This window comes from Bos taurus, chromosome 11, assembly GCF_002263795.3.
Source record: "Bos taurus isolate L1 Dominette 01449 registration number 42190680 breed Hereford chromosome 11, ARS-UCD2.0, whole genome shotgun sequence".
Classification (NCBI taxonomy): domain Eukaryota; kingdom Metazoa; phylum Chordata; class Mammalia; order Artiodactyla; family Bovidae; genus Bos; species Bos taurus.
In genome coordinates this window covers 576,872-591,208 of record NC_037338.1, presented here as the reverse complement: position 1 = coordinate 591,208, position 14,337 = coordinate 576,872, and the positions used below count along the sequence as shown (strand labels likewise).

The 14,337-nt window shown below is 39.7% G+C and overlaps 1 protein-coding gene across 5 annotated transcripts in view; it reads right to left on the bottom strand.

Annotated features, from left to right (window-relative positions):
- The window catches only part of ANAPC1 (anaphase promoting complex subunit 1), a 101,308-nt gene that overhangs the window by 36,324 nt on the left and 50,647 nt on the right, over positions 1-14,337 (bottom strand). For all 5 annotated transcript variants that reach the window (XM_005212369.5, XM_010809765.4, XM_010809766.4 and 2 more), the window contains exons 27-34: positions 12,993-13,111; positions 11,708-11,979; positions 8,889-9,123; positions 4,456-4,547; positions 2,997-3,131; positions 2,739-2,821; positions 1,599-1,677; positions 742-816 (exon numbers count right to left, since the gene is read on the bottom strand). In XM_005212369.5, coding sequence (XP_005212426.1) covers positions 742-816; positions 1,599-1,677; positions 2,739-2,821; positions 2,997-3,131; positions 4,456-4,547; positions 8,889-9,123; positions 11,708-11,979; positions 12,993-13,111 — 1,090 coding nt within the window. The remainder of the gene's footprint in view (positions 1-741; positions 817-1,598; positions 1,678-2,738; positions 2,822-2,996; positions 3,132-4,455; positions 4,548-8,888; positions 9,124-11,707; positions 11,980-12,992; positions 13,112-14,337) is intronic.

The window sequence follows — 14,337 nt, the reverse complement described above, 5'->3', positions numbered from 1 at the left end:
GAGAATGGAAAAAGAAATTGTGGTATATTCATACAATAGGATACTACTTAACAACAAAGGCTGAACTACTGATACACTCAGTAGTATCTCAAAATCATGCTGAATGAAAAGAAGTCTTATACAAAAGGGTTTATACTGCGACTCCATTAATAAAACGTTCTGCATCAGGCAAGCTTATACAGTAAAATATTAATTGCAGTAGCTAACTGGCTGTACGAGTGTTTGTATAACATTCTTTCAACCTTTATTTTGGAATTTTCTTATTAAAACATTGGAGAAGCATTCTAGCACTCTTAAGGATTTATTTTCCAAATAAAACAGTAACAAGGACATGGACAGTTAATTAAAGGGCAACACTTAGTTACAATATTTACAATATTTGGGGTTTTTACAAGAGTCTGCTTATTCTTTTAACTACTTGGCTTACTGGGTAAATATGCCATAAAATAATTAAAACAACTTATTATATACAAGATCAAAAATTGTCACAAAGTAGTAACTTTGATAAATGCATACTTAACTAGAATAAAAATGTCAAAAACACTTAGGTTTCTTTAAGGAAGGCTGTGGTCTGTGCTCAACATACAATCTTAAAATGAAAGTTCCTGTGTTTTGAAGAAATACCATAATCATCAATATTGTCTTCAAAAGAAGTAGTATTTTATAGGGTTTTAGAAAATCCCACAAGAAATCATAATTTACATGATTAAAAATAAAATAATATTTATCATACGTACGTACTTGAGGAACGTTGCTATCCACCCACTTGGAATTTGGTAAAATATCATCCCACAAAATCAGGCATCGAGCAAGCGTCTTAAAAATGAAATATAAAAAAATTCATTACAGCAGGGGAAGTTCACAGATTTTGTAATGATAATACCAGTCACAGAACAATTTAAGAATCAGTTCCCAACTGATGGAAATTTTCAAAATAAAGCTAAGTATATAATATCAACCGAAGCCACTCACTAAAACAAACTGAAAGTTTACTGGGTTGGCCAAAAAGCTCGTTCACATTTTTACATAAGATGTTACAGAAAAGTCCAAGTGAAGCTTTTGGCCAACCCAATAGAGGTATTACAAAAAAATCTAAAATTGAGTTGTTCATCATCGAAGTTTGGAGAAGTTGGAGAAAAGTTTTTAAAACTTGCCCCATAAATGAAAAGCCATAAGGAAAAGAATCAGTCTACAGAATTTAAAGCCTATCATATGCTAAAAACATACATTTAAATATCAAGAGGAAAAGTTTGAGGTAGTTTTGTCAAACACTGTCACAAATTATACCTTTAATAGTATTACTGCATTCCTAAAAATAATGAAAAAAATGTAAAACAAAAGAAGTAATGAAGCCCCACTGAGTCACTGCTCATTAGGAAGTTTGAATAATAATGTGAAAAGTTAAAATGTTACTTCAAGTATTACATATCAATGTGGTTGCTTTATTTAGCAATTCCTACAGCTATATTTGGGAATATTCAAAAGAATACTACCAGTTAGACACATACATGACGGATTAACAGTAAAGGCTTGCTTACGGAGACATTTTATATAGATTCCTCAAATTAAGAGAAATGAAAAACCGCGAAGTACCATACCCTAAGCAAGAGGAATTCTGGCTTCACGAAGTCCAGCAAATACATGGTGTCTGGAGCGCGGAGCCAGTCTGCGATGGGCCTGTCGGTGGTGGATGCCAGCAAGCGTTATTGCCCAAGAAGAGAGTAGACAGTCAAGAATCACAAGACACATTTCAGGAATTTTCTTTCCACTCCAACTACCGCTCTATTTTTTTCTCACAATACTTCACATCCTCCAAAGTAATATCTGGTACGTATGTATGCCTTACTATAAGCTAAGTATTTGTTTTATTCACTGAAACGTCTCCGGTGCCAAGAAGGCAATGACGTATGCTTTCATCTAAACAGTAGATGAATAAATCTGCTTTTACCCTTAATTTTGCTAACATTCACTTTGTCTAAAAAAGGAATTTACAATATTGAAAAATTTCTTGAATCTCAGACAGTGTTTTTAAATCAAAAGAGTCAAAACCCAACTTACTCTTCTATGCGAAATACAAAAGAATAAAATGCCAAACATCAACTTTCAAGTGCCAACACTAGTTATTGGGGTTGGGAAGGCAGAAGGTATGGTCATTAAGAAAGCTCTTGAATTAAGCAGAAACCGTTTTTATGGATGGGAACCAGGACTATAACAATGCTAAGTATTTCTGATTTCATCAGTTCTCACAACATGCAAAATCAATGAAAAGGAATTTGGACACTGTTTGATTGTCAGTGACGTCAACTATAAAAATGAATAGAAACTGGCAACCGTATTGTCAGATGTTGAAATAACTGGCAGTATTTGACAGCACTAAAGCCAGGCTGATCTAGCACAGTTTTACTGTTAGTAAACACAGTAAGATAATTTAGTGTCACTACTGAGGTCAGAGTGGGGCTTCCCAGGTGGCTAAGTGATAAAGAACCCGCCTCTCAATGCAGGACATGCAAGAGATGTGGGTTTGATCTCTGGGTCAGCAAGATCCCCTGGAGGAAGCAATGGCTACCCACTCCAGTATTCTTGCCAGAAAATTCCCACGGACAGAGAAGCCTGGCAGGTTACAGTCCACGGGGTGGCAAAAGTCAGACATGATTAGGCAATGGAGCAATTCAAAATCAACTGAGGTCAGCCAGGCAGTGACACTGTCATGGCAAGGGATGGGTGGGCAGACACGGTACCTGTTATTGGTTTTTAAGTAGATCATGGCCAAAGCGAGAGTGGCACCTGGACAAGTCACATCCACATTTATGGTATCTCCTTCCTATCAAAAGAAAAAGTTTATTTGTGTAAAAGAGCTTTGAATTACTCTAAAATTCTTCTGAATGCTAGCCATGCTTAAAATTAACATATCTACAAATGCTGATACGAAAACTACCATTTCTTAAACTAATTCCTTAGTTTCCAGAACTCTGATCTGTTGCTTGATCTGGACCTACCTTGATCTGGTAACTCGGTGACTTATGTTTCTCTCTGTGCATCCCAGCTTGAAAGCGCCTGTGGCCCCCAACCATGTACTGATAGAGCTGCTCGGGCACGTTGAGGTCCGACATCCCTATCAGGTTGCTGCCGTGCTGGAGGACAAAGGAACCGGGTGTGAAAGGAGATTTTACAGAGTAAGATCCCGAACACACGCCCATGACAAAGCACCAAGTAACTTCAAAGCTGGGTATTCAGGTTTTTTAATCAATTAAAATAAACATTTCTCATGAGTTAACACTCAGTCTACTAATAATTCACATTAAAATTATATAATACACATGCAGACAAATTAATACTTTCATTCCATAAAATACACAAAAGCTTCAAAACATACTTAATTTTACTAACAGCTAAAGAAATTGTTAGGTAGGTAAATGAAACCTGAACTATAAACATCTCAATCCCTTCATTATTGTGCCTATGAACTATTCCAACAATAATAACCATAGTAATAAAAATAACTTTCTGAACACTTAACTTTCTTCCAGGCACAATTCTGTGTGTTTAACATGGGTTCACTTACTTAATATGACGACAAGCCTATCAAACAGCTGCTGTTTTACAGGTGAGAAAAGGAGGCACCCAGATCGCACCCACGGTCACACAGCTACTAAAGAGCAGCAGTGGCCCTGAGACAGGGCAGCCTGGTCCCAGTCTAGGGAGGCGCTCAACTACCGACAATACGGTAGTTAAATGATGAGACTCTGGTCAAAACCAGAACTCAAGTCCCAATTCTCAGTGCGATGCTTGTTTCATTGTATCATCTGCCCCCTTACCTCATGTGTCAGATGTGAAGAGTCAAAAACCTAACTGACAGCTTTCTTTATATAATTTAGTTTCAGTATAACCCTGTATTGGAACCCACAATCTTTAATCAAAGAACCCACATTCCAGCTGACACAGTCATTTAATGAAATGTTTCTGGTAATTCTATACTGTGTCTCCTGAATGGGGTTAAAGATGGGTCAGAGTGATACTGCATTCGGTAACAAAACAGCTGCTAACAGGGCGACCTTCTGGGGTATCAGGGTGCCAGAAGACAACTCTGGTTTATCTCTAGTAACTTCTACACTCTTGACGCTTCCCACCAGACTCATGTTTTCACTGGTTTCTGACTAACAGGGCTGTCACTTCTTCATCTTACGTCTTGAAATCTGTCTGACAAATTTCATTCCTAGGGTTCATTCATAAGCAGTTACATCTAAGCTGGGGTCAAGAAACCTGAAAGCCCTACTCTTCACTATAATTTCTCTCCATTTCCAAATCTGACACTTAGAGAAACATCCAGAAAGAAGAAAAGAGCTCAGAATCAGGGTCAGCTAAGGCAGAGCAGTATTCAGAGTAATGTGTCCAGGTCGTTTGTCTCGACAAGCAGGTGTTGTCACTAAAGCACCTGAAGGCATGAACTCTGCTTACCCCCAAGCAAACCATGCCCAGGGCTAAACCAGCAGCCAGCGAGTACGATTCTCTGTCGGTGCAGTACTCCATTTCTGGACCAGGGGGCCGTCCTATAAAACATAAAGCAACACAGGTCAAGCTGGTCTCTTAAGAGCCTAAGTCGTAAAAGTTTTAAAGCTAACTTTCCAGTAAGTTGCCTAAGAGCTATGAATTCAATATAATCCCACTGAGAAAGATCTGACATTCTCACAAATGTCCACTACTTTTGGTTTACTACAAAATAAAACCCAAACACGGTTCTTCTAATTTGCCAATTTGAAAGGAATGACCTTAAAATACTGCAAAACCTTGGGCTTTATAATAAAACCAAAAAAAATTACCAAAAAGTAGGAAGAAATTTTAAATGGGAGGAATGCTCAAAAAAGCTTTAATTTGTAATTTCTTTCCTCTTTCCTTTTGTTGTTTTACTATTTTCAAATCCATTCATTAGATGTGGTGTACACATGTTCAAATACTGATAATGAACAGGAAGGACACTTCAAGTATTTAAGAATTTTAATTCTTAACTATGCAGTTCAGTTCAGTCGCTCAGTCATGTCCAACTCTTTACAACCCCATGGACTGCAGCACACCAGACTTCCCTGTCCATCACCAACTTCCAGATCCAGACACTTATTTTGAATCTAGATAATACTAAGCTTTACTATGATAGAATTTTTCTGTACTGATGCCCAAAGTCTGACTAGATGTAAAATTCACACTTTTAAAAAGTACCCTTTAATTCTAACTCCACCCCCTTTAATGCAGCAAAATGTATTATATTATACATATAATGTATTACATCCCCAAAAAAGTTCACATTCCTAGAATTTCATCCCTAGAAAAAAAAAATTTTTAAGAGAACAAAACAATTACACATGTGCAATCAGTAAAATGTTTATTGCTTAACAGCAAAGAATTAAAAACCACCTAAAACTCCTGAAAATAAGAAAATGATTGGGCAATTTACAGAACATCAACTCAATGAGCTATTATACAATATAAAATTGATTTTAAAAGCTATTTTTGACAATAATATATGAAAAGGGCAGTACAAAAATGGTATGTATATGGTGACTAATTATACAAAGAGCATATGCCTATGAATCCACATGAATCTTTTACAGGTACAAGATGAAAGAGCTAAGGCTGTGAGACATGTGTGATACTGGCATTAGATATCACCATGATATAGCCAAAGAATGTATTGCTATTGTTATTGCTAAGTCACTTCAGTCGTGTCCGACTCTGTGTGACCCCATAGATGGCAGCCCACCAGGCTTCCCCGCCCCTGGGATTCTCCAGGCAAACACTGGAGTGGGTTGCCATTTCCTTCTCCAATGCATGAAAGTGAAAAGCAAAAGTGAAGTCACTCAGTTGTGTCTGACCCTCAGCGACCCCATGGACTGCAGCTTACCAAGCTCCTCCATCCATGGGATTTTCCAGGCAAGAGTACTGGAGTGGGGTGCCACTGCCTTCTCCGAAAGAATGTATACTACCCCATAAATGAATAACTTTTTAAAGTCAGTCCTGAGGATCTTCTGACTATTTCTCAGACCAATCAGTTAAGCTATTATATATTTTGGTAATAGGAAATTTTATTTTGAGAATAACTTATTTCACCACTATAGTAGAAACAGAGGAAAACAATAGAATGGGAAGAACTAGAGATCTCTTCAAGAAAATTAGAGATACCAAGGGAACATTTCATGCAAAGATGGGCTCGATAAAGGACAGAAATGGTATGGACCTAACAGAAAATATTAAGAAGAGGTGGCAAGAATACACAGAAGAACTGTACAAAAAAGATCTTCACAACCCAGATTATCACGATGGTGTGATCACTCACCTAAAGCCAGGCATCCTGGAATGTGAAGTCAAGTGGGCCTTAGAAGCATCACTATGAACAAAGCTAATGGAGATGATGGAATTCCAGTTGAGTGATGCACTGAAGTGCCAGTAAATTTGGAAAACTCAGCAGTGACCACAGAACTGGAAAAGGTCAGTTTTCATTCCAATCCCAAAGAAAGGCAATGCCAAAGAATGCTCAAACTACTGCACAATTGCACTCATCTCACACGCTAGCAAAGCAATGCTCAAAATTCTCCAAACCAGGCTTCAACAGTACATGAACCGTGAACTTCCAGATGTTCAAGCTGGATTGAGAAAAGGCAGAGGAACCAGAAATCAAATTGCAAACATCCACTGGATCATCGAAAAAGCAAGAGAGTTCCAGGAAAACACCTACTTCTGCTTTATTGACTAGGCCAAAGCCTTTGGCTGTGTGAATCACAACAAACTGTGGAAAATTCTGAAAGAGATGGGAATACCAGACCACCTGACCTGCCTCCTGAGAAATCTGTAGGCAGGTCAGGAAGCAACAGTTAGAACTGGACATGGAACAACAGACTGGTTCCAAATACGGAAAGGAGTACGTCAAGGCTGTATACTGTCACCCTGCTTATTTAACTTATATGCAGAGTACATCATGAGAAATGCTGGGCTGGATGAAGCACAAGCTGGAATCAAGATTGCAGGGAGAAATATCAACAACCTCAGATATGCAGATGACCACCCTTATGGCAGAAAGTGAAGAAGAACTAAAGAGCCCCTTGATGAAAGTGAAAGAGGAGAGTGAAAAAGTTGGCTTAAAACTCAATATTCAGAAAACTAAGATCATGGCATCTGGTCCTACCACTTTATGGCAAATAGATGGGCAAACAATCGAAACCATGACAGACTTCTTTTGGGCTCCAAAATCACTGCAGATGGTGACTGCTGCCATGAAATTAAAAGACACTTGCTCCTTGGAAGAAAAGTTATGACCAACCTAGACAGCATATTAAAAAGCAGAGACATTACTTTGTCAACAAGTTCAGAGCTATGGTTTTTTCAGTAGTCATGTATGGATGTGAGAGTTGGACTATAAAGAAAGCTGAGTGCTGAAAAACTGATGCTTTTGAACTGTGGTGTTGGAGAAGACTCTTGAGAGTCCCCTGGACCGCAAGGAGATCCAACCCATCCATCCTAAAGGAGATCAGTCCTGGGTGTTCATTGGAAGGACTGATGTTGAAGCTGAAACTCTAATACTTTGGCCACTTGATGCAAAGAGTTGACTCATTGGAAAAGACCCTGAGGCTGGGAAAGATTGAAGGCACGAGGAGAAGGGGACGACAGAGGTTGAGATGGTTGGGTGGCATCACCGACTCAATGGACATGAGTTTGAGGAAGCTCCAGGAGTTGGTGATGGACAGGGAGGCCTGGCGTGTTGCAGTCCACGGGGTCGTGAACAGTCGGACACAGCTGAGCAACTGAACTGAACTGGTAGCACACTACATAGTTGATCCCAATTCGTTCCTGCCCCGCAGGACTCCTGTATAAACACCCACTCTCCCGACAGAGTCTCCTAGTGTACGTGAACACTCGTGACTGGCTTTGACCTAGGAGCCTGGCTGGCATAACATAAGCAAAGGTGTAAAATGTGCCTCCATTATTTGGTTCTCCACTTGCCCTTCTGTCACCACCACAAAAGCAGCACACCCTCCAGTCTGGGTCCCAGACAAAGTCATTTGGAGCAGAGTCTGAGCGTCAGACCCGTAGATCTAGAGCTTGTAGCCAATAGGCCCGGGCCAATTTTGTGGCTATCCTGAAATACATGTAGAAAGATCCTGAACAGGGCAGAACGAAACATGTAAGTACATATCTAAATTACTGAATGCACTAATAATGCTAAGAGCATCTCCATTTGTCAGAAAAAGATGACAACATCCAAGACACATTTCCAAAAAATGTAGACTCAGCTGAAAACACAGAAACTAAATTTCATCACTAACGTACCCACTAGTACATAAAGGAGAAAAGGAGGAGTCAAGCACTCCCATTCTGTCAGAAGTACTGTTGTCCAAGAGAATAAACACTGTGCTTTCAGGGATCAAATCAACTTCGAATTTTAAGTGCAGACCATTGCTGGACAAGGCCTGGCATAGACAGAGCAGGATAAACAGCACGCTCACGTGTGATTTTAAGAGCACGGGCGGGAATTCCAGGGCGGTCCAGAGGTTAGGACTTTGCGCTTCCACTACTGGGGTCCTGGGTTCAATCCCTAGTCAGGGAACTGAGATCCCTCAAGCCGCATGGCACACTCCCTTCCAAAAAGAAAGACCACAGACCACCTCATTAAATGGGGCCGTGGGAGCGCAAATGGGCTGGCAAACAGTGAGCATGCAGACTAACCACCTGCAGAGTAACACAAGTCTTGGAAAACACTATCTGTAATTTTTTCTTATTAGTACAGCTCATTCTATGCTTACAAAACCTACTATTTTTTCCCTCATTCTTATAATCTTACTATTTTACTTTGGCTCCTGTGGAATGGGAAATAAACATGAGACCGCAGTGCATCGAAATCCTACCTATTTCAGCCAACAGGACCTCCGCGGTATGCCTGTGAGCCGTCCCTTGATAAACAAGGCCGATGCCAACCACTGCAGCCACCTGGACATTGTGAGGAACGTCAAGCTCTGTGGATGTTGGGGGCAGGAGAGCAGGAATGTGGATGCTGAGAAGCCGGGTAACTGACATATCCATGGTGCCTAGTTTAGCAGCAGCAACACCAAGAAGCAGTCCAATGCTTGTCATCTCATGACCCTAAGACAGAGAAGAGAATGAGACGTAAGTCACTACCAAAACAAATATGCAACTTTCATAAAATACTTCCTGCCAGTAATTTTATTAAGTACTTTTATGTGACAGGCACAATGAGAGGCTCCAAGAATACATAAGCAAAGTAAATAGAAATGGTTCTTGTTCTCATGAAGCTAGTGCCCTTGGGGGAGAAAATGTGTTAAGCTAAAAAATATATATTATTAAAAACTCATTTAATGAAAAAGTAAATATTACATGAATATTTTAACAGAGCCTAATTTATTTTAATTGAAGTACAGTTGATTCAGTGTTGTGCTTAATCTCTGATGTACAGCAAAGTGACTCAGTTATACACATATGTACATTCTTTTTTTATATTCTTTTCCATTATGGCTATGTCACAAGACTGGATATAGTTCCCTGTGCTACACAGTAGGACCTTGTTGTTTATCTTCTAACTGTAACAGTTTGCATCTACCAGCCCCAACTCCCCGTCCATCTCTCTCCTTCCCCTTTTCCCCCTTGGCAACCACAAGTCTGTTGTCTATGTCTGTGAGTCTAATTCTAACAGAGCCTAATTTAGATTAAGAGGAACTGGGGTATCACTAGAAATCTCTAAATAGTAAACTTACAATAGCATGAGTACAAATTAGCCAAGAAAAGTGGCAAAAGTTGGGGGACGGGTGTCACTGAGATTTAGAAAGTAAGAGAAAATGATGTCAGGTGAGGGAATATATGCAGATAATGCCAAGATGATTCAAAAATAATGATGCTCACATGACAACAAGCGTGTCAAGACAATTCAATGGGAAGAGTTTTTTCATAAAAAGGTGCCGTGACAACTGTAGAGCCACTTGCAAAAGAATGAAATTTCATTTACTGAAATACCTTACATTAAACATAAAAATTAACCTCAAGATGTAACTAAAAGTAGAAAACTCTTAAAAAGCACAAGTGTAAATCTACATAACAAGTATGCAATAACTGATTAGGTAAGACACCAAATGCACAGCAACCAAAGAAGAAACAGATGAGTTGTTGCCACTGTTTAGTCGCTAAGACATATCTGATTCTGTGACCCTACGGACTGTAGCCCGCCAGGATCCTCTGACCGTGGGATTCTCCAGGCAGGAATACTAGAGTGGGTTGCCGTTTCCTCCTCCAGGGGATCTTCCCGATCCAAGGATCAAACCCACATCTCTTGCATCTCCTGTACTGGCAGGCAGATTCTTAACCAACTGTGCCACCTGGGAAGCCTAGATGAACCAGATTTCATCAAATTAAAAGCTTTCGTGCTTCAAAGACACTATCAGAAAATGAAAAGACAACCCAAGAGACAGCACAATGGGAGAAAATTTTGCAAATCATGTACCTGTTAATGGTCTGGTATCCAGAACACATAAGGAAGTCTTATAACTCAACCAATTAAAACTAAGCAAAGAATGTGAATAGACATTAGTCAAAAGACCACATATAAACGACCAATGAGCACATATAAAGATGTTCACTATCATTAACCATCAGGGAAATAAATGCAAATCAAAACCACAATGAAATATTACTTCACACCTACTGAGGTGATAAAATTAAAATGACAGATAACAACAAGTGTTGGCAAGAATGGACAGAAATTGGAACCCTTATGTATTGCTTGTGGGATTATAAAACGATGCAGACACCCTGGAAAAGTTTGGTAGTTCTTAAAAATTTAAAAAGAGCTACCAAATGACTCAGCAATTCTACTCCTAGAAATATACCGGCTCAGTGTAAAAAGAGAAAAAAAAAAAAAAAAAGAAATATACCGAAGAAAAAGGAAAACATTCATCCACACAAAATGTTCATAGTAGTATTACAGATAACAGTCCAAAAGCAGAATAAACTCAAACGTCCATCAACCGATGAGGAAAATAAGTCTATCCATACAATGGGTATCTACTTAGCAATAAAAAGGAACGACGAGCTAGTGCACGGTATTAATATAACAGGAACAAACTTGAAAGCATTACAGTAAGCAAAAGAAGCCTCCCATAGGAGACCACCTACTGTTTGGTTTCATTTATATGAAACGTCCATACTGGCAAATCCACAGAGACAAGAAGTAGATGAACAGTTTGTCTGGCTGGAGGGAGAGGGGACAGCTGACTGCTACTAGGTAGGGGGTTCCTTCACGGGGTGACGAAGATGTTCTAAACTTAACAGTAGTGATGGATGCACAATAACAACGTGACTATAATACAAACCACTCGTTTTAGGCCACGAGAAAGAGTCTGGTTTGCAGAGGAGCTAAAACAGTCAAGCCCTACGGTTGGAGTGTGAAGAGCAAAGGAAAGAAATGCACAGAGTAGGTTGGAGAAGTGAGTAGGATCACACAGGTTCCAAAAGGCACATTAAAAGCAACGGAAGATCACTAAACAGTTTGAGCAGGAATGCGATCTGTTCCAATTTATGCTTTAGAAGGATCTCTCTGCCTGCTGAGAAGAATGCACTTAGAGGGACATGACTGAAGAAGAGCGCACAGGACCCTGAAGAGCTACAGTAACAGCCCTGGGGAGGAGCAAGGCCAGGAGCCAGCAGCATGAGTTCTCACTTTGGTTAGGTAGTCGTGGATATTGAGAGTAGCCAGCTTGGTAAGGTGCCCGTTAAGGCCCAGGGCCATGAGAAAGCCAGCATACTCATTGGCTAGCTCGGCATGCTTGGGCTTATTGTAGACGATCCAGGCCGAGTCGATCTGGGAGGCAGGGGCTATCTTCAGGCCTGCAGCCACGCCATTGTGGAAGCTGGCCCAGCTGGTCATGTTGGGGGGCACGTCGATATTCCCACTGTTCAAGTCCACTGTCGTGTTCCGAGGAGGGGCCCGCCCTAGGCAGACAAAATGTAAAACAGAGAGTGAAAATTCAGAAAATCAAAATTGTTACACTGATTTCTGAGAACAAAGATCACTTTGCTGCATTCAAAACCCTTAGCCCCATAATATCTGGGGCTACATGAATAATAATTTCAATATGAAATTGATAACAATGATATTAATTTCAAATGTACCGTCCTACTTTTCTCTTCCTCTCTAGATGTTAAGAAAACATGGTATTTTCAAAAAGACAAAGACTTTTACAAATTTGCTCTATCTCTATCTCTTACGTGTATGTCTCTCTATATATAGAAATCTAATTATATGCTATTAGTAAAAATTCCAAATTGCATTCAAAGATACCTATATAAAAAAACATCATTTTATACACTTGAGTTACCCTGTGAATCAGAAAAGAGTATTCACTAAATTTAAATCTATGGTCAACTTACTGAAGAGCAAATAAACTGTTCATAATGCTAGGCTCCCTATGAATTCCTTTTCTTGAGTGTTTTGATTCTAATCTACACTGTGTACTTGCAAATACTGAATTCTCTGTATATTTTTAATGTTCTATAATAGCTTAAGTCATGGATGAATAGTTAAAATAAATATTCTAAACACTGCACAAAGTTATACAGTTCACTAGAGGTTTGAAACATGTTCTGAAAGTTATGTAAATTTTAATTAGATGCACAGTGTCTTATTTGTAAAAGTCTATATACACATACACACACATACAAAGACACAGCATAAAATAAAATATATTTGCGTTCACCATTTGCTTTCTGTACCTAAGAGCTAACTCAAATGCTGGTCTGTGAGAGTACCACATTGGTGACAAGTTCATGACAGACACTTTTACTTTCTCAAAAAGGGCAGAGAGATTAATAATGAAACAGCAAGTAAAATTTCTAAAATGACAGTTCATCACAAACGTAAGACACAATACTGATAATGCAAAAAGAACTCCACTAAACATATAATTCATCGTTTTCCTTTCTCACTGACCCAGAGTTTAACATACCAGTTAAATTCAGCTTAGGAATAGGCAACGGTTCTGTTGGAACGGGATGGTATGAAAACAAGGTGAACATTCCTCGTCCTACTGGGAGAGCCATAGTCCGCTGACACAACTGGAGCAATCTATAATTAAAATTAAAGCCATTATGTGAAAAAAAAATTTAAACAGACAAACAAACTGGAATGTAATCTGTAGTGAGTATTTTAAAAGCAGCAGTGCTGTGAAAGGTGAAGCCACATCAAAGTAAATCCCTACAAAGATGTGGGTCAATCATCTGAACATGGTTATTCTTTTTCACACTCTGACTCCCATTAGAGGGCTTCCTCTATGGCTTAGCAGGGAAAGAATCCTCCTGCCAATGAAGGAGAGGCAGGTTCAATCCCTGGGTCGGGAAGATCCCCCGGAGGAGGGCACGGCAACCCACTCCAGTATTCCTGCCTGGAGAATCCCATGGACAGAGGAGCCGGGTGGGCTACAACCAAAGGGCTGCAAACAGCTGGATACAACTGAGCACCTAAGTACGCATGCACTCCCATTAGAAAGTCTAAGAGGGAGAGGCGTTCCTCCTTCTGTTTCATATTCACTTTGAATTAAAACTAGCTTTCTATAAACCAAGCCAACTCTCCCTAAGTATTCAAAAAGAAAAACCTAAAATTCTTCTTGAAATAATGCTAACACTCTCAGAGGCAAACACAGGGTTTGTCGGGTTTCCTCACTGTGCTACTGCCAGTTTAGCTGGGACCCTCCTCTCATCCTTTTTGTGAACACAGCCCTACTGCCACCTCCAACGCCTACACACAGGAGAAAAAAAAAGTCCTTGTTTTGGAGGTGAGTGGATTTCATGGTGTCCCCGGAACAGTGAAGTCATCTCATCTACTTGATGGCCAGGATTTATGGAACTAATAGCACTGCGTTAACTACGTGCAAGGTTAAAATGGCTTCTCCAGGCTATGTTTTTGTTTAGTCATTCTAGTTTATCTCACTCTTTTAGGACTGAAGCCCTGCCAGGCTCTTTTGTCCAAGGGATTTTCCAGGCAAGAATACTGGAGTGGGTTGCCATTTCCTTTTCCAGGCTATACTTTGAAACTAATCCACTATTTTTTAACTTGCTTCTATGTTAAAATAAGTGGCATCAAACAGAAATTGTGGAAGTAGGAGCATTTATATCCAGGAAATAATACATGCTAAATCTGAAGACACAGAAATATCCTTTCTGAGGCTAAGAAGAAGCTAAAACTCTCTCTGCAGACAAAGCTGTTCACAGGCATGCTCTCTCCCTTATTGGAAATGCATACACCTGCTTTCCTCGTTCACTGGGGAGGAACACTTCACTGTAGTAAGATGACTC